General features: G+C 47.9%; 1 protein-coding gene across 1 annotated transcript; it reads left to right on the forward strand.

Annotated features, from left to right (window-relative positions):
• The first annotated feature begins 734 nt into the window (after positions 1 to 734).
• FAM240A (family with sequence similarity 240 member A) lies at positions 735 to 15,379 on the forward strand. The gene is made up of 3 exons (XM_059160706.1): positions 735 to 836; positions 10,401 to 10,546; positions 14,613 to 15,379. The coding sequence occupies exons 2-3, from the start codon at positions 10,404 to 10,406 to the stop codon at positions 14,743 to 14,745; spliced, it is 276 nt and encodes a 91-aa protein (XP_059016689.1). The 5' UTR covers positions 735 to 836; positions 10,401 to 10,403; the 3' UTR covers positions 14,746 to 15,379.
• Positions 15,380 to 22,405: the final 7,026 nt, after the last annotated feature.

Raw genomic sequence — 22,405 nt, forward strand, 5'->3', positions numbered from 1 at the left:
CAACGTCAGTGATCCCACCTGCCTTTACTTTGCGAAGATCCACAGCAAAGAGCTGAGTTCTGACACCGAGACTCGGGTTACTGAATTATAAGCGTGCTTCTCAGTGACCTATCGGAGTTGGATAATGACCTGACCCTGTTCCCAGGCAGGGACTATTACAGATGTTTCACGCAAGGACACCACTTGAGGTGGCGTGAAGGTCCTTTTCAACTGAGGAGTCTGTCCAGTGTGGTGCCCTTTACCCAGAGTCAGTCACCGGTGGCCAGTTTCTGCTCTCCCAGGAGGGAAACCAAACAGACCGTAAAAGGTCGTCACCAGGCTCCATCAGCAGATTAGCAGCTCTGAAGGACAACACGCCTCTCTAAGTCATCCTGTAAAGCGACCTCTGAATGTGACTTGTCACACCATCCCAGGTTCTTTTATCCTCTGCAGGGTGGAGGGCGGCTTTGCCTGATGCCTGGCAGCTCTGAGCTCCTGGATAATCCAGAACATGTTCTGAACCCTCACTCTGCTTCCAGCCAAGTCATGGTCCCTGCAGGGCCTGCCAGAACAGAAGCTCGCCTGCCCTGGGGTGGGTAGGGGGAGCCGGGGAGAAGGGCTATTTTCCACCAGGAAGGAGGCCACTGTGTCCCCTGGAATGAGACCTCTGTGACTCTGCTACTAATCTGGAGTATGTAACCTTGAAAGGTTGAGTCCTTTCTGTAACTCCTCCTCTCTGCATATAAAGGGTTGGGGCCTGGAGGTTTCAGGACCAGGCCATAGCCTCTGTAAGCCCTAGAGCTGCAATTCTCACCCTCCTTCTACCTGCTGGAGACCACAGCGGATTCATCTCCAAGGTACAGGGTGTTGAACTTGAGTGTGCCTGGGATGGATGTTTTATCTTGCCCTTCCCAGGTCGAGTGAAATGGACATAGTCTTTGTAAGAGCCTGTCTTTTTCAGTCCCTGGGATGCATCTTTCCCTCCAAGCCCCCCTACTTCGCATCTGCTTGGGAATGACTTAGAAATCTTAGTGGGGCTTTTCCATACCTGATATATGTATATTGAAATGATGTCTTCAAAATGAGCTAACCTCCGTGAGAAAGCCAGAAATAGGTGCCAGGGTTCACTTAACATGACTCTGATATGATGAAATACTAGAAAGAAGAACAGTGCCTATTGAGGAAGAGATGCACAACCCCCAGAAACGATACCTTCCGGTAATGTTTAAACAGAGATGCTCAGCCACCTGGAGGGCTTCTCAGAGGGCTGATGTTCAAGGGGCTTTGGGATTCTAAAGCAGAGCTTCTTAAACTTTAATACGCGTGTGAATCATCTAGGGGTTAGGTAAAAATGCAGGAGTTTGTTTGTTTGTTTAAAGATTTTATTTATTTATTTCACAGAGAGAGAGAGGTCACAAGTAGGCAGAGAGGCAGGCAGAGAGAGGGGGGAAGCAGGCTCCCCGCCAAGCAGAGATCCCGATGCAGGGCTCGATCCCAGGACCCAGAGATCATGACCTAAGCCGAAGGGAGAGGCTTTAACCCACTGAGCCACCCAGGCACCCCTAAAATGCAGTTTTTGATTCAGATTCTGTCTTGATAAATTCTATGCTTGCAATAATCTCTAGGTGATGCCCATGCTGGCTCATGGGACAACTGAGTATCAGGGTTCAGGGTTGTTTTGGGGACAGTAAATAATCTTTACTTTTTATTAAGATTTTATTTATTTATTTGGCAGAGAGAGAGGGAGGGAGAAAGGGAACACAAGCAGGGGGAGTGTGAGAAGGAGAAGCAGTCTCCCCGATGAGCAGGAAGCCCCTGATGCAGGGCTAGATCCCAGGACCCTGGGATTATGACCTGAGCTGAAGGCAGGCGCTTAACACCTGAGCCATCCATGTGCCCCAAATAATCTTTAAATAATCAATGACTGAATCTTACCCAATCAGCAAAACGTCAAGGTATGTTTCACTAAAGACAAGTCTGTCCTATTTTAAAATTTGTATTTTTACCTGAACATACAGCAAAAAAAAAGGGGCTCTCATGCACATACTGGGTTCTATGAAATTTATCAAAAGGACAGTTCTGTGTAGCTACCATCACAATCAGGATACAGAACAATTCCACCGGTGCCGAGCCTCTGTGGTTGTCCTCACTTTCTCCCACTAACCGCAGGCAACTATAGTTTTGTCTCTCCAAGAATGTCCTATAAATGGAATCATAGAGAATGTATAGTCTGCTGAGATTGGCTCTTTTCCACTCAGCAGGATGCCTTTGAGAGTCATCCAAGTTACTGAATGTATCAATAGCTTGTTCCTTTTTATTGCCCCACAGAATTCCATTGTGTGGATGTCTGCCAGTTCTTACCCATCCATTCCCTGAAGGGCTATTAACGCTGTTTCCGCTTTTTTACAGTTACAAATAGAAATTTTACAGTTTTACAGTTACAAATAGAACTGTGTACAGGTGCGCAGATTTCCGCTGGAACACGAGTTGCCTTTCTCCAGGCAAAATACCTGGGAGTGGGATTGCTATGTATGTTTAACTTCGTAAGAAAGTGCCAAACTGCTTTCTGGATTAATACCTGTATTCCGCATCTCCAGCAGCAGAGTATGAGCCTTCTAGTTGCTCCACACCCATCCTCTCCAGCACTTGATAGGGCCAGTGATTTTCTTTAAAGATTTTTATTTATTTATTTGACAGACAGAGATCTCAAGTAGGCAGAGAGAGTGAGAGAGGAGGAAGCAGGCTTCCTCCTGAGAAGAGAGTCCGATGTGGGGCTCGATCCCAGGAACCCAGGATCATGACCTGAGACAAAGGCAGAGGCTTAACCCACTGAGCCACCCAGGCACCCCAGCATTTTGCAGTTTTTGGCAAACATATTTTGTATGTTGTGCTACGTAGGTACCTCAATATTTCACTTGGAGTTATCGTAAACGGTGTTGTGTTTTTAATCTCAGTTTTCAGTTGTTCATTGCTAACTTCCACTGATTTTTATGTATTGCTCTCACATCCTTCACCCTTGCTAGGAATTAGTTCTAGGAATTTTTTCCGTGATGTGCTTCAGGTGCACTAGAAAGGAATCTGTCTTCTGCCATCATTGGGTGGAGAGATTTATAAATTACACTTAGATCTAGCTGGCTGGTGATGCTATTCAATTTTTTCTAGATCTGTAACAATTTTCTCTCTGCTAGTTCCCTGTCTGGGTCAGGTCCATGCATGTGCATCCCAGAGGCCAGCTTAGGCATTAGCAACTTCTAGCGGTCTCATTCCCAAGGTCCGCCCCTTCCGTGGTATCTATCCCTGTTATTTCCGGTTCCCTGGACTCCCCTTTGCAGTCCTTTGGCCAGAAACCAGGGCTTTGGTTTCCTGGTCTGCTGAGTGCTTCTGGTGCTGCATTCACATCTGGGGTCAAGTGCAGGGATACTGAGAGAAGGAAAGCAGTGGAGAGAGGAAGACCACAGCCCCTCCTTGCAGAGCAAGTTGTGCTGCCCTGGGGATTTTGTGTCTGTGCAGCTGAGCTGCTGCGGCCATGGGGTCAATTCCATTGCTGAGCCTCCCTAAAGTCCGAACTTCCTAGAGACCAGAGACAGTAGAAAAAGGAAAAGCACGTGATTTCCCTTGTTCCCTGAACATTATGACTCTCCTTTCTCCCTTGAGTCAGGGGACATGGAGCTCTCTCTGGCTGGGTGCCGCTTCTGGGTCCCCTACTGCTTTGGGTCTGAACTGGGGATCCCAGAGTAAAAATGGGAAACTCAGCACACCACACAGTGGTGATGGGAATTTTGGTCTTCTCCAACCCACCCGTGACTGTTTCCTTTTTTGGAGTCCTCAATCAGTCGCCGTTTGCCTGGGTCCAGTCTTTGGAGCTGCCTTCTTTGGAGAGACAGGGGGTAGAGTGTGCCATATGCTTCCTCCATTTATCTGGAACTGGAACCCTCTGTTCTATTTCAAGCCATCATCTCCATGAAGCTTTTTGGAATGTTGTGAAAAATCATCACAAAATGGCCGCTTTTACAAGGTGTTGGATGTGCAAGACTGGTGGCACATGGGGTCGGCTGGTGTATAATGAGCCACTCCAGCTGAGAGTCAAGGAATGATCAGTCTAAGCCAAAATTCCTTAAAACAAAACAAAAAAAACCCTCACATTCCTCAACTTGGGTTTAATCCTCTGAGTAGCCTAAGAGCTGGAAAATTAGATGGTTTCCATGACATCAGGGCTCACAAGGGACAAGTGTGCCTCTGGTTTGTGGACTCAGTAATAGCCCTTTGTGCAGCACAGAAACCTCACAGATGGTCAAACTTCAACCCTGTCTGTCTAAGTGACCTGCTGTGAACGTGGTCTGCGCTGCTGTGCTCTTTAAGCACTAATAGCTTTTGTGAAGTTGAGTTCCTCATTGTCACGGAGGTTATGGCTTTTCCCAGTTGGTGACCATGGGCTGGAAGCTGTGCTATTGATTCTCTCGATGGGAGGACACTAGTGGCTGGTGTTCTTGGTCAGAGAGATGGAGAGAACAGAACCATTTGTTTATCAAGGACAATCTCCTTGTTTACAAAGGGCTTTCCAACTATTGACATCTTCTTTGTCACGATTCTGCCAAGTAGAGTAATTGTCTTCATTTTAGAAGCCAGGGACCCGAAACACCACTGTTCACAGAAACACCTGTTACCTGTGGAGGAATGGGCTAACCCCACACCAAGGGGCTGGCAGAGTCTCCCGAGGGCTTAGAACGAGGGGACTTGGATGACTCTCTCTCTAGCCCAAAGACAGAAGACAATTCTTCTCTGCTTTTATGGAGATATCACTTATGTGAATAAAATTCACCATATTTCCATGTACAGTTTAATTCGTTTTGGCAAAACGTCTCTTGAAACGGGATATACAACATTTCCATGACCTTAGAAAGTCCCTGCACCCCCTTTGCAGTCAGTGCCCTCCTCCGCCCCTACCCCAGGCTACCCCCTCTGCTTCTGCAGGCCTCAAATCAGAGGCCCCTGCAGTGTCTCTGCTTCCTTACCCCTGGGGAGCACCCACCCATTCATCCTGCAGGTCCCTTCCCCTGAGACGGGTCAGGTGACTCCTCCTGTGCCCCACCCCCCCTCCCAGCTCCTGTCACCGGTAGTGCTGTCTCATGAGTCTGCTCTGCTCACCTCCTGTTACACCTAAAGTCACCTGGAAAGAAGTCTGTATTAGCTGATATCAGCCCTGGGGGACTGGGGGCTTAGAAGTCCCATATATCTTTTTTTTTAATTTTATTTATTTTAGGGGCGTCTGGATGTCTCAGATGGTTAAACGCCTGCCTCTGGCTCAGATCATGGTCTCAGCATCCTAGGATCAAGTCCTGCATCGGGCTCCCTGCTCGTTGAGGAGTGTGGGTCTCCCTCTCCCTCTGCATCTCCCCCTGCTCGTGCTCTCTCTCACACTCTCTGTCTCTCTTTCTGTCAAATAAATAAATAAAATCTTTTAAAATTTTATTTATTTGAGAGAGAGAGAAATGTGGAAAAGGGGGCAGAAGGAGAAAAAGAGAATCTCAGGCAGACTCCTTGCTGGGTGCAGAGCCTGACGTGGGGCTCGAGCTCACAATCCTGATATCACAACCTGGGCCAAAACCAAGAGCTGACGGCTGAAACTACTGAACCATCCAGGCACTTCTAGGAATCCCAGATATCTTTAACACGCCCCCTTTCCTCTTGTACTTCTGTGTTTTCCTAAAAGTTGTCATTAATTTTGTTTCCTTGATGCTACCCCACTGGGGACAGCAGCTACTACCACTTCTGGTCATACTGGGGACAATGACTGGAAGAGGTTGGTAAGAAGATGAGGTAATTTGTCGAACAGTAAAATACACTTTTTCTTAGAGTAGATCTTGCTTGTTTTTACCATGGTGCCACCTGCATTTTCCAGCAAAACAGCTGGTTAGGTTGTAAACAAGCACGGGGGAGATGGGAGTGGAGACAGGCTCCGGTCTTCACCCCACTGGGAACTCTGCAGCCCCTTGGGAAAACACACATCTTCCTTCTCACACATGTGGGCACCTCCCAATGAATGGGCGTGGTGAGGCTCATCTCTGAGGTATCAGAGGCGAACGGATAGAAGAAAGACACCACTCAGGGGCGCCTGGGTGGCTCTGTCTGTTCGACGTCCGATTCTCAGTCTCAGCTCAGGTCCTGATCTCATGGGTCATGGGATCAAGAGCCAAGTCAGGCTCCCTGCTCAGTGCAACATCTGCTTGAGATTTTCTCTCGCCCTCCCTCTGCCACTCCCACTTGTGTGCTCTCTCTCTCTGAAATAAATAAATCTTTAAAAAATAAAAAAAAAAGAATGACACCAATCAGAAGCTTTCATTTAAAAAAAGAAGAAGAAGAAGAAGGAAAAGCTTTTATCAAATTCTCCACTGAGTATGATGCTGTATAGGACACTGTCCAATCCCAAAACCTGAAAATCTTCGGCCTTGTCATCTAAGTGTTTCTTTTTTTTTTTTTTTTTTAAGATTTTATTTACTTATTTGACAGACAGAGATCACAAATAGGCAGAGAGAGAGAGAGAGGAGGAAGCAGGCTCCTGCTGAGCAGAGAGCCTGATGCGGGGCTTGATCCCAGGACCCTGGGATCATGACCTGAGCTGAAGGCAGAGGATTTAACCCACTGAGCCACGCAGGCACCCCCATCTAAGTGTTCCTAAATAGTGCCCAGCAGACCGGAGACAAAGCTTAATGAACCTCAGCCACAGACTCAAGAAGCCAAACATTCAATATTATATACAAATAAGGAAAAGTGACACTTAATTTAGGGTTGGCAATTATAGTCTATTAGCTGCGGCTAGTGATGTCCCTGTGCCAGACCACAGTCTGAGAAAATCGGAGGGGCCAGGACTGGGTTCACCAGCATCCAGCAACAGGGTGTGAGGTTGGACACACATTTGCGTTAGGCATTTCCATGAACATGATCTGATTGAATCTTCATAACAACCCCATTTCACAGATGACAAAACTGAGCTGCGGAACACACTAAAGAGAATCCCAGAGTTCTGGGTGACCCCGGTAGGGTGCCCGAGCTCCTCTCTCTTACCCTCCTGCTTGTTGTGACGTGACTCTGGGTCCCCAGAGTGAGCCAGGAGCTCGCCACCGTACGCCGGCTGGCAGGCGTGTCTGCAATAGCTGCTACAGGCAAGATGAGATTTCTTGAAATATCCGATTCCAGGAGCTGTCAGGACAGGACGACGGAAGAGCCGCAAACCAGGCACAGGGTGTGGCTTGGGGAAGGGAGAGGCCCAAACAGACCCTGAGTCTCTCTGTAGCAAAGAGAGAGAGACAGAGAGAGAGCTGGAGAGGGCAGGGCGCTCTGAGGAGGGCTGGGAAGTCCAGTGGGCATTAGCAGCCGGTTTGGGAGGCCAGCCCTTCCCCGGGGCACAGGGTGGGTCCGCATCTGTGAAAGGGGTATAGAGTACATTACATTCAGGGCTGCAAATGGGCCCAATTTTTCCCAAACTCTTCTTTCCTCTGGCCAGCAGGGCCCAAGAGAAAGTGTTCTGATGCTCAACGGTGGAGGGGGAACGGGCTCCCTGCTGGGCACAGGTGTCTCACTCCCCTGTGATGCGCGCCTCGCCCTGGGCGCTGGGTCTGTGATTCTGCTCTTAGTGACTCTCTCCTGGCCTGGGGCCCCAGAAGCTCAGCCCAAAAGGGGCCTGGAGCAGACGGAGTGTGAGTGGTTTCCACAGCTTGTTGTCCACATGCCACCAACCAGCCTTGATGTGCTCATGCGCTTGGTGGGGGGCCTCCCTTGTTTTCAACAATTCTCTTCACCTGTATCCTACATCCGTAGCTCTGGCACCCTCCCAGACCCAAACACAGCTAGGGTATCCAGGCGAGCGGTTGTAAAGTGCCCGACATTGAACACAGTCCGTGTTCAGGCTCGGGGTTCTATTTTCCTAAATAAATGAAAAAAACCTTCAGAGTAAAATTAGCCCTCAAAATTTGGGGGGTACACAAAAATCTAAAGAGCATTTACCTCCCCAAAGTGACTCCCTCCTGAATGCCAGAAGCGTCAGGTCAACTCAAAATGATCAGGATCAGAGAATTCTTTCTTTTGCCCTCCCCCACCCCTCCACCTCCCAATCCCCAGAGAAACAGCCCTACAGCATCCTGCCAGGTCCTCCAGGCCCAGTGGGCAGGCAAGGTGACAGGGGACAGCCCCTCCCACTTTCCCTACACAATTTTCCCTCAATGTCTGCAGCATTGCAAAGGGACCCCACAAACTCCCAGGCCAACCCTTCCGGAGAGAGATAATAAATCCCCCCAGCAGAAGGGGGAATTTATTCAATTCAACAGATAATTATTGAACCCCGCGACACGCCCAACATTGAAATAAAACAGGAAAAATCCTCATTTCCGAAAAATTCTGCTCTGTGCTGGGGGGCTGGCTGCCATCAATGAGCTCTCTCCAGTTTTGCCAGGAACATATGAGATCACTGAGCCCTTCCAGGAGGTAAGAAAATCACTCACCTCCTTCGTGGGGAACAGTTGGGGGCAGGGGATGGAGCCTGGGCTCTGAGTGTGACGCTGCCCCACTTACCGTCTGAATGACTTGAAAAAGTCAAACTACTACTTCCAAGCCTCAGTTTTCTTACCTGCAAAATGGGAAAACAGTGCCTAATTTGCAAAGATGGCTGTGACATCTCTATGCCTCTATGCTCAGTCCTCACCACCTCAGCTACCTTGGAACCAACACTGGACACAGACGTGACTACTGCACAAGAGGACACAATCCAAGATGGCAGTTCTCACCTTGGCTACACGGGGAACTTTCAAAAACCCGGATGCCCAGGCCACATGGCAGGCCGCTATGAAGCCTGGGTGTCAGGTTTTCACAAAGCTCCCTGAGAGATTCCAGCCGGCAGCCAAGGTCAACAGCCACTGATCCAGCAGGAAAGAGAAGTGGAATTATTTCAACTCTACAGAAAGTTGGGCGAGGTTATTATTACTCACTGTTAATTATAATATTATGCCCTGTACAATTTGAGGTTTACAAATGACATGTTATATTTATTCAGAAATTTATACATTGCTAAATAGTTTCACATTTATGATCAAATTTCATCTTCAGAGAAATTTTTCTAAAGATTTTATTGATTTATTTGAGAGTGAGTGAGAGAGAAAGAGCACCAGCCCAGGGAATAGGCAGAGGGAGGGGGAGAAGCAGACTCCACTGAGCAGGGAGCCTAATGCGGAGCTCGATCCCAGGACCCCAGGATCAAGACCTGAGCCCAAGGCAGACGCTTAACAGACAGAGCCGCCCATGCATCCCTTCAGAGAAATGTTAAAGCTGAGAAACTGAGGCTTGGAGAATTTATCGACAAACAGAAGGTGTCCAGTGAATGGACAAACAGGTCCAGAGTCAATATCTGGCTTGAAGCCCTCTCCATCCGCCGTGTTCCAGCATCCCCATTGATCTCTACCTCGAGCTATGGTCTAGACCCCTAGACTGAGTGCCAGACTCTGGGTCCAGATGTCCCCTCAGTATCCCTCCCCCCCACACACAATATTAGCACCCAGGCAGTTCAAACTGCCCAGCACTGCTCAAGACCCCTCCCCTGTTTCCCATCTGTGCACAGGTATTCAAGTGTCAGGCAGCCCCTCACCTGCATCTGGTGGGTGGACTTGGCCACGCCCAAGATGCCTCCCGAACACATCCACTTTCCATTAACCTGGCCTCCACTGCCTGGTCGCTGCTTCTCCCTGGACATTTCCAATAGCCGGCTGCTCCTCCCCCTTCCCCCTTCGCCCTTCCAGTCCCTGCTTCTGGCCTGTCCGCTGGCCTCACTGAGGTCTGGGAGCTGGGCAGGGTTTCTTCGTGTAGAACGGCGAGCATTCTGGAGTGTCTAACAGGTAGAGCCCCATATAAGAGCGCGTGCACGCATGTGCGCACCCCAAATCTGCTTGCTCCCAGGGCGTCAGACACGGGGATCACTTTGATCCGCGAAGGGCTCAAGAAAACATTCAAACATAAGTGTGTGGCCTGCCTTCTGCATCGCGGAACCACAGGCAGGTCCTGTAACTCCTCTCACGTCTCACCACTAACACGAGGACAGGAACGCCTACTCGCGGGGATGCTGAGATAATGAAACAGACCACGCACCCTATGCCTGGCGCGCATCACCTGCTGTTAGGAGGCCGAGACGGCTTATGCTTCTCAAAGGGGAGAAAGGGAGGAGGAAGGAAGGTCAGAGGTATTGCCAGGGAGCGTGGGCATTCACATCACTGTATCTTGGCAACAGGCGGTGAGGCCGTGACGTCATCCCCCAGGTGAGGCTCGGCGGCTGGCCAGGGTCCCCTTCCAATAGTGGCTAGGTCTGGGTCCACAGACTCTCTGCCCTCCAGAGTCTGTGGGAGCGTGTTCCACCGGGGTTCCACTAACATCTCCTTTTCCAGGGGATGAACAATCAGTACGTCCGCCGGGAGGTCTTCTGCGGGAACACCTGTCACGAACTCAAGCGCTTCTGGGAGCGGGAGATTGGCAAGCAGACCTACTACCGGGAATACGAGGAGTATCGCCTGGGAAGAAGTGCCCTGAGAAAGTATGTGGCTCCTTTGTCTACTTTTTTTTCAAATTAGTTTTTTTAAATATACTTTATTTTGGGGGCGTCAGGGTGGCTCAGTCCATTAAGCATCCGCCTCTTGATGTCAACTCAGGTCATGATCTCAGGGTCGTGGAATGGAGCCCTGGTGGGAGTCTGCTTAAGATTCTCCCTCTCCCTCTGCCCCTACCCCCCATTCATGCACGTGGGTGCTCTCTCTATATAATAAATAAATAAAATCTTTTAAAAAATAAAAATAGACTTTACTTTTTAAGGCAGTTTTAGGTACACAGCAAAATTAAGCAGAAAGTAGAATTCGCATAGATCCCCCTCTCCCCCGCACACAACCTCACCACCATCAATGTCCCCACCACAAACGCATCACCACCTTTGTTTTATTTTCTTTTTTAAGAACAAAACAGATTTCCCTGGAAGAATGCCAGACTGGCGTCTTAGAGGGCATAATTATTTCTATTTTCCTTACATATGTTCCTGCCACCACCTCTGGTTGTGGGCAATAATTTTAATCATTCTTGCACTTTAACAAATGGACACTTCCATGCATATCTTTGTAAATGGAAAAATCTCTCCTCTCTGTCCCTGTTTCTAGGGCATGAGGGTTACACTAAATTTGGGGAACAGGTTAGCAGATGTGTCCATGAAAAGCAGCCAAGCAAAAGAGAGAGTGATCGATGCTTAGTGCTCATTTGGGTGAAGACACAGGAGGCCCCCGCAGGGTTCTCTGAGGGAGGCCCATGAGCTGTCACCCCTCTAATGCCCATCCCTGAGCCGGCCACATGCCAGTCTGCCCCCTGTAGAGCAGTGCTCTACAGGTGGTGGGACAGCTGTGTGCTGCCTGACAGCGGGGCCATGACTCCACCTGAGCATGCTTGCTGGGCTGATGATACGCACCAGTTCGCACCACTGAAACTCACAGTTGCCTTCCAAACTCCCTCCTGAGCCCTAGACAGGAACCAGCCTCTTCCACACGTGGAAACCTGCTTGGCCATATTCCTGGCCCCAGGCGAGGAGGAGAAGCAGGCTGTCCTAGCTGCCGGAGGGTCGTGTTAGGGAGTATCCTCCAGGGATTCTCTAAGAAACTGAGGTGGATGGACAGTTAGTCATTTCTGTGGTCCCTGCTCTCTCCCTTCCCCAGGCCAGGCCGCTCAGCATGCCACCCACGCTGCCCATAGGTGTGCCTCCCCACCGCGCATAGCCTTGCGTCCCACCCCCCATTCCCCCCCCCCCCCGGGAACACACAGAAGGTCTCAGGTGCAGGAGAGCTGTTTGAAGAAGATGCAGAAAGCGCGGTACATGCCGAGGGGAGAGCAAATCAGCTCCGAAACAAACCTCAGTTCATTAAAAATATGAAAATATATGTGCACAGTGTTCCGTCCATGCACTTGACACAAGACCGCAGGAAATAAGCTTTCTGCTTTTCCCCTTCCCATTTGAACCATGCACCCCCCTCCGGAGGGTCTCTGCTCTCACCCTCTAATCCGCCTTGTCCCTGCACAAAATGGAAAAGACTGTCCCAGCTCATTAGGTGGTTGCCAGGCAGGGACAGGAAAACACGCCTACGGTCTGTTCTCCTGCATCCTCAGTTCGGCCACTTAGTCCAGGATTAAAGGCAGCAGAGGCAGAATGCCAGGGTGACAGATCTCCCTGTGCCTTGGTTTCTCCCAATTACTTTTACCACAGACACTAAGAAGAAAGGGCTATTGGAGAGTCCTTGCCCTCCATCCGACGGGATCGGGCGGTCAATATTGTTGTTCAAGTGCTCCATGGCCTGACTGATGTCTTGCTTGTTCTCTCAACAGCTGGAAAATGGTTATGGAAATCTTCAGCCTTAATGGCAGATTTGTCTGTTTCTCTCTTACAGCTCTGTCTCATTTCACTCCATGTATTTTGAAGCTCTGCTTTATTACAAACACTTAGGATTGTTATATCCTCTTGAAAAATTGACCCCTTACTGCAAAAAAAAAAACAAAAACAAAAACAAACAAACAAAAAAAAACCTCTTTCTCTCTGGTAATGTTCTTGCCTTTGAAATCTACCTTGTCTGGCTTGACTACAACTACTTGGCTTTCTTTGACTGGGGTTAAGATGGAATCTATTTCCATCCTAATCTATTTCCATTCTGTTCCCTTAGTGTCCACGGTTCTTAGTCACGCGCCCTGGAAGAATGAAGGAGTAGATCAGACAAAGACTGGTGGGCAGCAAAGCAAAGTTTATTGAGCCATAGTATAAAGCTCCCAGAGAGGGAGGGGACCCAGGAGGACTGCTGTTTGGGCATCCAAATCTACGGGGTTAAAAAACTCTTTTGAGGAACTATCTTGAGCATCCTGTGTGTGGGTCCCTGTGGATTGGCTGCTAAGCTGTGCCAGTCAGGGCTTTGCTCATGCACCTGTCTACCTATGGGGTCATTGTTCCTGTGTTGCAAGTCTTTGGGGCTGACATCTGGAGACGAACTGCCTCACCTTGCAATAGTGACCGATGTTGTTTTATTTCAGGATGTTTAGCAAGTGACACCCACAGAGGCTGCTGGACAGGATGCTAGCGTGGTCTTGTCTGAGCTGTCCCAACTTCTTTTGCTTTCTTGCTGGGGACCCTGGACCCAACTCCCTAAGTGTCCAGTTAACTCCTAACACTTTTAATTTTCACCTATTGCTACCTTCATATCAAAAGTGATTTTCTTGCAGGTGACATCTATCTCAACATTGGTTTTTATTCAATTTGATGATCCTGCTTTTTTTTTTTTTTTAAGACGTATTTATTTAATTGTTTATTTGACAGAGAGAGACACAGCAAGAGAGGGAACACAAGCAGGAGGAGTGGGAGAGGGAGAAGCAGGTTTCCCGCCGAGCTGGGACCCCAATGTGGGGCTCGATCCCAGGACCCTAGGATCGTGACCTGAGCCAAAGGCAGATGCTTAATGACTGAGCCACCCAGCACTCCTAATGATCCTGCATTTTAATCGAGTGGTTCACATCGTTAACGCTAACTGGTGTCATTGGGTTTAGATCTGCCATCTTGATTTTTGTCTCCTGTTCTCTCATCTGTTCTTCATTCCTTTCTTTTTCTGCCTTCTTTGGGGTGAATTAAGTATTTGTCCTGATTTCATGTCATCTCCTCTGTCGGCTTTTCCACAGTATCTCCTGATGTTATTTTAGGGGTTGCTTTAGGGTTTCTGTCACGGTGTGCTCTCTAGTGCCGCATGGTCCCCTGTAGGGCACGAGAGGCTTCTAACCACACAACCCCCCACTGCTCATCCCCTGGCCTTTGTGCAAAGGAGGGCTCTGCTTCCACATTTGTCATAAACCCCACACAACATCATTAACAGGTTTGCTTTCAGACACTGACTACCTTTTAGGGAGAGTCAAGCTGTGAGGGAAAATGACTAATATACCCACACAGTCATCTTCTCAGGGGCCCTTCCCTCCATCCTTCAGACTCCGATTTCTACCTGGAGTCATTCCCCCTCCGCTTGATGGATTTCCTTTAACTTGTCCTGTAGGGACAGGCTGCTGGTGATGAATTCTTTCAGTTTTTGTATGGCTGAGGACATCTTTATTTCACCTCTTTTTTTTTGAAAGATAGCTTGGCTGAGTAAACAACTCTAGATGCACAGAGGTTTCCCCCCGCCCTGTACTTTGTGTGTGTGTGGTTTTTTTTTCCTTCACTTTTAAGGAATCTCTACACCCACCATGAAGCTCAAACCTCCAATCCCCAAGATCAAAAGTAAGTTGCGTGTTCTACCCACTGAGCCAGCCAGGCGCCCCTCTCCCTGTACTTGAAAGACATTGCACTCTCAAAGGAAAAGTTTAAAGGATTAAGACTAGACGAGGCTGGGCAGAAGTGAGAGCTAAAGATATACCTATAAAATATAAGATATGCATATATTTAAATTTCAAGTCCTCTGCATACCTTTTAAAACCTGAATATGCATGCACACGTGCGCACACACACACACACACACAGATACACCCTCAGGACGGGGAAGGCCTCCCCAGACCAAGCACCACGGACATGGTTGCTCTGCTTGCTGTTTGGTTTCTATTTTCAGGCTCAGAGAGGAATGGAGGCAGAGACTGGAAGCAAAGCTGAGGTTGCGGAACAATCTAGATGAGACCGAAAAGCGGGCAAACGTGGGCCGGGAGCTTGTTGCTTCGCTGACACAAGAGGATTCAAAGCCCTGAGGTGGTTCTACCAGGAAAAGTCAGTGCAAATGCCTGAGTCCCTGAGCTATGCCAGATGGATGTCCCACTCCCCCCGACCTGTGCCGGGTCTACCGGCTCATGTCCCCCACCCCACCCCAGGCCCCAGGTGAGAATGATCAGCCAAGTCAGCCCGTTCCACAGGGGCCCTGGATATTAGCCCAAGTATCCCTCAAAGCGAGATTATTTCATACCAGAGCTCCATGCAGCAGTTTTTATTTCCACATAATTAATTACCTCCTAATTTTAAAATCTACATATTTTAAATTCTTAGCACATGCCGGGGTGACAGTGAGGGGGGCACGGTTTGGCAGCTGATCTTCATGGTCCCACTTTAAACATTGCCCACCAGTGTCTTCCCACATCTCTCCTAGAAACAGTTTCCCGTGATCCTTTCTCTTATTTTCCTTTTATGAGAAGGGAAACGCACCCGTCTGCGGAAGTAGCTGTATCGTAAATAACTGCAAAAATAAGGTTTTGCCAAGAAACTGATCTAATGTTATTGCTCCTTCATGGGAGTTTAATTGGTTCCCTCAAAGCATGGTTGCTGGAACTGTTCGATCAGATCGGGATAATTTTAATAAAGCTTGGTTGTCCGGGAACCCCGGATGTGTGCGCTCTGTGTCTCATGGCTTATTTTAAATCCCCACACGCTTGCACTGGCCAGCTCTCTGTCAGCTCAGCTCACATGGATCTGGCCATCCCAGCAAAGTGTTTGCCATCTATGTTCTAGACTTTGTAATGTCACGGTCACTCCCCAACCTTCTCCTGGGTCCCCAGTAGAGGACTGCTCCTTCCCAAAGCACGAACTGAGACTGGACCTTGGCAACAGTTTCCAGCCAAGATAAAGGCTCCGAGGACCATGTTGTAGAGTATCTGGAAGCTGTAGGCTGTACAAGCACAGACAGCAAAGCAGGGGCGATTCTGGATAGCGGCAAGTGTGGCCATCTCGTGCTCTAAGGGCCCCAGTGTGCAGGGCAATGCTTCCATCCATATCCCTAGGGAGCCCAGAAGGCTTCATCAAGGCAATGGGAGCCCCCCAGAAGATGAGAAGGGTTGGGAGAGCATTTCCCCAGGTCCCGTGCTCACCTGACCCAGCCAACAGGGCTCAGAGCCCTTCCTCCCAACCATGGTGTCTCATTCAACGTGGGATTCAAGTCAAATAATAAACTATGAAGGCCAGCTGGGCTCAGGCAAGAGCATTATGATGGAAGAGGTTTTCCTGCTGAGTAGGAGGAAGATAGGAATTAAACAGAGGGAGAAGTGAGGTCTAGGCTTGCAGGCAAGGGACTCTTGGAGGCATGGGCCCACCATCATGAACTACGATGGGATCCAAGCACAGATGGAGATTCGTTCATTGGCCCATTTGCCGCATACCAGTCACGGTGCTGGACAGCCAGAGGACAGCAGAGAAACCCAGAGCATTGGCTCTGGAGCCACAGTCTGATAAAGATAGCAGGAAGTTCAAGCCCATTGACTCTAAGGGACTTTCACACTGGGAACCATGGCAGGCAAAGCTGCCCCACAATTCTAGTCTGGGTGGGGGGCGGCTTCTTAAGAGCAGGCTAGTAAAGAAAACATGACCCAGATGAAGGTAAGGTTCAGGGCTGGTTGGTCCTGGTGGCTTTGGGGGAATACATTTAGCAACACAAGACTGGGAGTGAGGACTAGGTGTGAGTCTGCAGAAATACCCCCCAGGACCTCATTGGCTGGGAGACTTGGAGCTTCTTCCAAGGGCATGGAAAGCCACCGAAGGGTGTTGGCAAGGGAGGGTCACAATGGCCTGGGTTCTGAAGGGTTACCCTACACCGAAAGGTAGGAGGAGAGAGGTGGGAAAAGGCCAGCCAGGAATCTCTGCAGATGCCTCCCAAGAGGCAAGACAGTCTACACACTAAGGCCTTGGTGTCCTGGCAGCAGGGACTGCTGAAGAAAGGGGGAAAGAAGCCTGAGGGCCATTTTCTCATAGTACTGGAGGCTGGAAGTCCAAGATCAAAGCTCCAACATGTCAGTTCTGGTGAGGGCTCTTTCCTGCCTTGCAGACTGCTACCTTCTCAGTGTCCTCACAGGGCACAGGGTGGGAGGGAAATGCTCCCTGGGGCCTCTTCTTACGAGGACAGTGATCCCATCATGAGGGGCCCACCCTCTTGATCTTATCCAAATCTAATGAACTCCCAAGGGCTCCTTTCCAAAACCCATCATGGGAGGGATTAAGGATTCAACATATGAATTTGGGGAGTTAGGGAGGGGGAGAGGACACAAATTCATAGCAGAATGGGCTGCTTTAAGTATCTAGTCCTTGGGGTGTATGGGTGGCTCAGTGGGTTAAAGCCTCTGCCTTTGGCTCAGGTTATGATCTCAGGGTCCTGGGATCAAGCTCTGCATCGGGCTCTCTGCTCAGCAGGGAGCCTGCTTCCCTTCCTCTCTCTCTGCCTGCCTCTCTGCCTGCTTGTGATCTCTGTCTGTCAAATAAATAAATAAAATCTTTAAAAAAAAAAAACGTATCTAGTCCTGGACACATCCCATTTATAAAACTGACCAGGATAAATACAGCAAAAGCTTCGGGAGCTCAGTGATGGTGTGGAATCCTGCCCAGGTTTCAGACTGGCCTCCGGGTAGTTCGTGAGCAACAGACCACAAATGAACAGCCAAAGGCTTTGAAAAGTAATTGACATTTAAAATATAGCCCACAGAAGTGGGCCAGGCCATGCGTTCTTAATATAAACAGCTTGACTGTCTGCTAAAATAGATATGTAGAAAGGGGAGAGTCTCATAACCCTGTACTCAAAATGCCCAGGATATAATCCAAAATTACTCATAACAAGAGCCCAGAAAATCTCAACTCAGATGAGAAAGGATAATCAGCAGATAGCAGTACTGAGACAACGCAGATGTTGGAATTATCTGACAAGGATTTTGAAGCAGTTATATAAATGCTCCAACAAGCAATTACAAGCACTCTTTAAGCAAATGGGAGAAGTAAAAAAATATATATATATATCAGCAAAGACATGAAAAAATATATATATAAAAATAACTAAATGGAAATTTTATAAATTAAAGATGAATTAACTAAAATCGACAACAAAAATAACACGGGATGAGCCCCACAGTGAGTGGAAAATACAGAGGAAAGGATTAGCAAGCTTGTAGATAGTTAATAAAATTTACCTAATTTGGACAACAAGAAGAAAGTAATTTTCTCTTTTTTTTTTCTTTTTAAGCAATCTCTAAGCCCAGCATGGGGCTCAAAGTCATGACTCCAAGATCAAGAGTCACATACTCTACAGACTGAGCCACCAAATGCCCCAGTAATTTTCTTCTTTCAGAAAGGAACAGAATCTCAGGACGTGTGGGACAATAACAAAAGATCTAAACTTTGTGTCAGTGGGGTCCTGAAAGGAGGGGATGTCCACTTTCACCACTTCTAGTCAACATAGTGCTGAGTCTAGCTAGAGCAATCAGGAAAGAAAAAGAAACAAAAGTCTTATCCCTATTCACAGATGAGATGACCTCACAGACGGAAAACGCAAAAGATCCCACAAACACACACAAAAGAAACGTTAGAACTACTAATAGGACTAATAGTCCCAGGACTCCAGGATTATAATCTCAGCTGAAGGCAGACTTTTAACCAACTGAGCCACCCAGGCGTCCTGCAATCCCATTTCTGCATATACGCCCAAGAGAATCAAAAGCAAGATCTTGAAGACATATTTGTACACCCATGTTCCTAGCAGTATTATTCACAAGAGCTAAAAGATGGAGGCAACTCAAGTGTCCATCAGTGCATGAATGATTAAACAAACTGTGATGCATCCATACAATCGAATATTATCCAGCCTTTAAAAAGGAAGGAATATCAGATGCAAGCTACAACATGAATAAACCTATAGGACGTTATGCTGAGTAAGATAAGCCAATCATAAGGGCACTTGGGTGGCTCAGTCGGTTGAATGTCCAACTCTTGATCTCAACTCAGGTCTTGATCTCAGGGTGGTGAGTTCAGGCCCCACATTGGGTTCCATGCTGGGCCTGCTTAAAATAATAATAACAAGCCAACCACAAAGGGACAAATACTGTATGATTTCTCTTAGGCCTTCACGGAATGGAGAAGAAGCAGCTTCTGAAGTAAATAGTGGAAAGTGTACTGAGTATAAACTAATGACAGTCTCCATAGACCCAAGGGGACTATGACCAAATGGCAAGCATCCACAGGACCCAGATCCATGGACCTCCTGATGGGACCCAGTCACGCTCCTACCCTCACTGCTCAGGACCAAACTCAGAGAAGAAGTTCTTTCTGGCTCTTTCTCTCCAAATCTGCACCCCCCCCCCCAAGACAGCCATGTTTGAACCACCAAGCCTTGACCTGACTTGGGTTCAGGAGAGAGCACAGTGTTGACCCAGCAGACATTTCCCCAGAGGGTGGGGTGGGACCGAGAAAGAATCCTTTCTCTTCCCCGCATCTAAACTAACACCATGAAAACCTGAGCACTCTGGGAGTGGGGGTGTCAGTCTGAGCCTACTCTGATTGGAAAGCAGAGAAGTCTAACCACTTGGAAATAGGAGGGAAGCAGACGCCTGGAGAATAAGCATAGGAAGTGAAAAAAGTGCCTTCCAAGGTTCTGGGCGACGTTCCAGTCTGGTGCTGGTCCCTTCCAGGAGTCTGGCTGCTTTCTGGCCTTGGGATCCATGAGGGACTGCTGTGTTCATAGAATGAATTCCTTTCTTTTGAGCTGCCTGGAGTTGATTTCTCTTACTCCCAAAGTCACAAATCATACAGATTAAAGGGGATTTCAGGGTCTTGATCAGGAAACGAAGCTGTTCTTTAAGAGCAAGGTCTCCCACATCCCCTGTAACTTTGGCCAGGACCTGAGGCCCCGGGGTTTGGTTCTTGGTTTAGAAAACTAAGCCATAGCTCCAGGAGAAAGTGTCAGTCTGAGACATCTCGTATGAGGGGTTATTCCCTGGGAGGAAACCACCCAGAGTTCACTCACTCCAGGGACTAAATCCTGCAAATAGATCCTCCCAGTTCTGTCTCCAGAGAAACTGAATAAGCTGGACTTTCTAGAGCAATCCCTACTGCAAATGGGCTACCAATATCTGATCCTGTGTCAAAATGTTTGGTGAAGAAATAGGGTCACCATAAATATATTCCAAGAGGGTTCCAAGGGTTTTTCAAAGACATCGCCCTCAAACTCGCTTCTCTTAGCTGGTCCACAGGACTATGCCTTCACTGGAGGAAGGCCCTGGTGGTCAGGAGAAGGTTCTGGGTAGCAGGCATTTCACAAGGACCATGGAGTTGGTGCTGTTTGTTTGGAAGCTACAAAGTACCTACAGGATTGGGCTGACTTTTCATACAATTTAAATACACAGGAAGAGAATTTACTGTGCATGTTTGTAGCTGGTTGGCCTCAGTCAAGTTGTATTAGGTCCCAGATTTAGCTGCATCATCTTCTAACAGTTCCTCATAAGCAAAGTATGGTACCTGACCCTTGTTAGGTTAAGGGATGCAAACAGACGGTGACAGTCACGGGTAAACAACTGAATAGATCGCTAAGTTTCTATGAGTGAAAATCTTCAGAGTCACCAAAGGCCATCCAATGAGTTCACTTAAAGCCTGCCTCTACCTTGAGACTTTAAAGAGCAAATAAATTTTTCTTCTAAGGAGATTTTCCCAGAAAGTTTCTCCATACCCACCCCCAACTTTCACATACCCCCAACCTCATTCTTCATTGTAACCAGTGCCCCACCTGCCCAGATACACGAAAACCCGGTCACCCCAACTCCCTCCCTTCCCTTAAAACTTCCTCTCTAGGCCACTCACAATCTGCTGGGTGCATCTTCAAAATGTCGGTTCCACCTCCTGAAGTTTACAAGGTTTAGCATCAGGTCACTACACCCTTGTTTAAGGGTGATGGTAATTTTAAAGCAATAAAATGTATCATCTTTAGACTGCATCATTTTATAAGAGAAGCTCAGAGTCCCCATCCTCACTTCCTCTGGACAGTTGTCACCTCGTTTCCATGAGCGATGGCTTACTCAGGAGAGGTGCAAGAGAGCTGGCTTGGTGGGTTGGTTGTAGAAGGTCACTCAAGAAACTTGGTGGATGTAGTACTTTTAAAATGGAGTATAGTATGGAGAAGGTATTCTATTCCCAAGACAGGACACTGTTTAGATAGTAAAAATAGTAAAATAATAAAAATAGACATCTCAGGGCCTGTTTTGATGTCTGTTTAGTCTTCTAAATGGGGGATAGAAACCTGGCAGGAATCTTGGTTGGTTCCATGCTAGGCTCCAGCGCAATTCGTCTGATCCATCAGAGACAATAATGAACTCTCGGCCAAGGGTATGATGAGTAGGAAGAAGAGTTTTGGATTTGGAGACCCCACTTCCATGGGGAGGGTTTTACTATGGGTGTGCTGACAGGTGAAACCATTTGTAAACATCCTGTCTCTGAGTATCAGAAAGAGACCTCTTGGGGCACCTGGGTGGCTCAGTGGGTTAAAGCCTCTGCCTTCGGCTCAGGTCATGATCCCAGGGTTCTGGGATCAAGCTCCACATCAGGCTCTCTGCTCAGCAGGGAGCCTGCTTCCTCCTCTCTCTCTGCCTGCTTGTAATCGCTGTCAAATAAATAAATAAATAATCTTTTTAAAAAAAGATGTCTTTGTTTCTTTTCTTTTCTTTTTAAGATTTATTTATTTGAGAAAGCATGCACACATAAGTGCATGCACTAATTGGGGAGGGATGGAGGGAGAGGAGACAGAATCCTTCAGCAGACTCCCTGCTGAACATGGAGCCGAACATGGGGCTTGATCCCATTACCCTGAGACCAAGACCTGAGCTGAAATCAGGAGTTGGCCGCTTAACTGACTGAGCCACGCAGACACCCCAACATGTTTATCTTTTGAAATACCCAAGCACTGCTAACTTGTTGGGCTCTATCTTATTCCCAGGCTGAATCTGTCCTAAAAAGATTTTTATTGCTTGGTATGTTTTGGTTACAAGTGTTTTAGTTATTTTTAAAAATATTTTATTTATTTATTTAATTGACACACGGAGAGAGAGACAGCGAGAGAGGGAACACAAGCAGGGGGGAGTGGGAGTGGGAGAGGGAGAAGCAGGTTTCCTCCTGAGCAAGGAGCCCAATGCAGGGCTCAATCCCAGGACTCTGGGATCATGATCTGAGCTGAAGGCAGATGCCTAATGATTGAGCCACCCAGACACCCCTACAAGTGTTTTAGATGCTTTTTTGGTAATGCACATAAATACAAGCAGTATGAAATTACTCTCATAGGACTGATAAATAAAGTCAAATTTTCATATCCACCTGTGTGAATGTAACTTGTCATTTTTTAAAGTTCTACTGGAATTCTCTTCTAGAAAACAACATGTTTCTATGGAACCCGGTTTGTTGCTGGAATATAATTGATGTAACCCATAGGATTCCTTTGTTCAGGGTCAAAAAGAGCTTTAGAGGATGACTCAGGCCTTGAAGCCCATTGACTTCATTCTGCCCCATTGGCATGGTGACCTCTCAGAGATCTGAATAGTCCTAATTGCTGCCCTTTGGAAAACTTGACTCCCTGGAGATGAGCCGACACAGCCTCCCTCCTCTCTGATGTATGAAAGGATCAACAGG

This window comes from Mustela lutreola, chromosome 2, assembly GCF_030435805.1.
Source record: "Mustela lutreola isolate mMusLut2 chromosome 2, mMusLut2.pri, whole genome shotgun sequence".
Taxonomy (NCBI): domain Eukaryota; kingdom Metazoa; phylum Chordata; class Mammalia; order Carnivora; family Mustelidae; genus Mustela; species Mustela lutreola.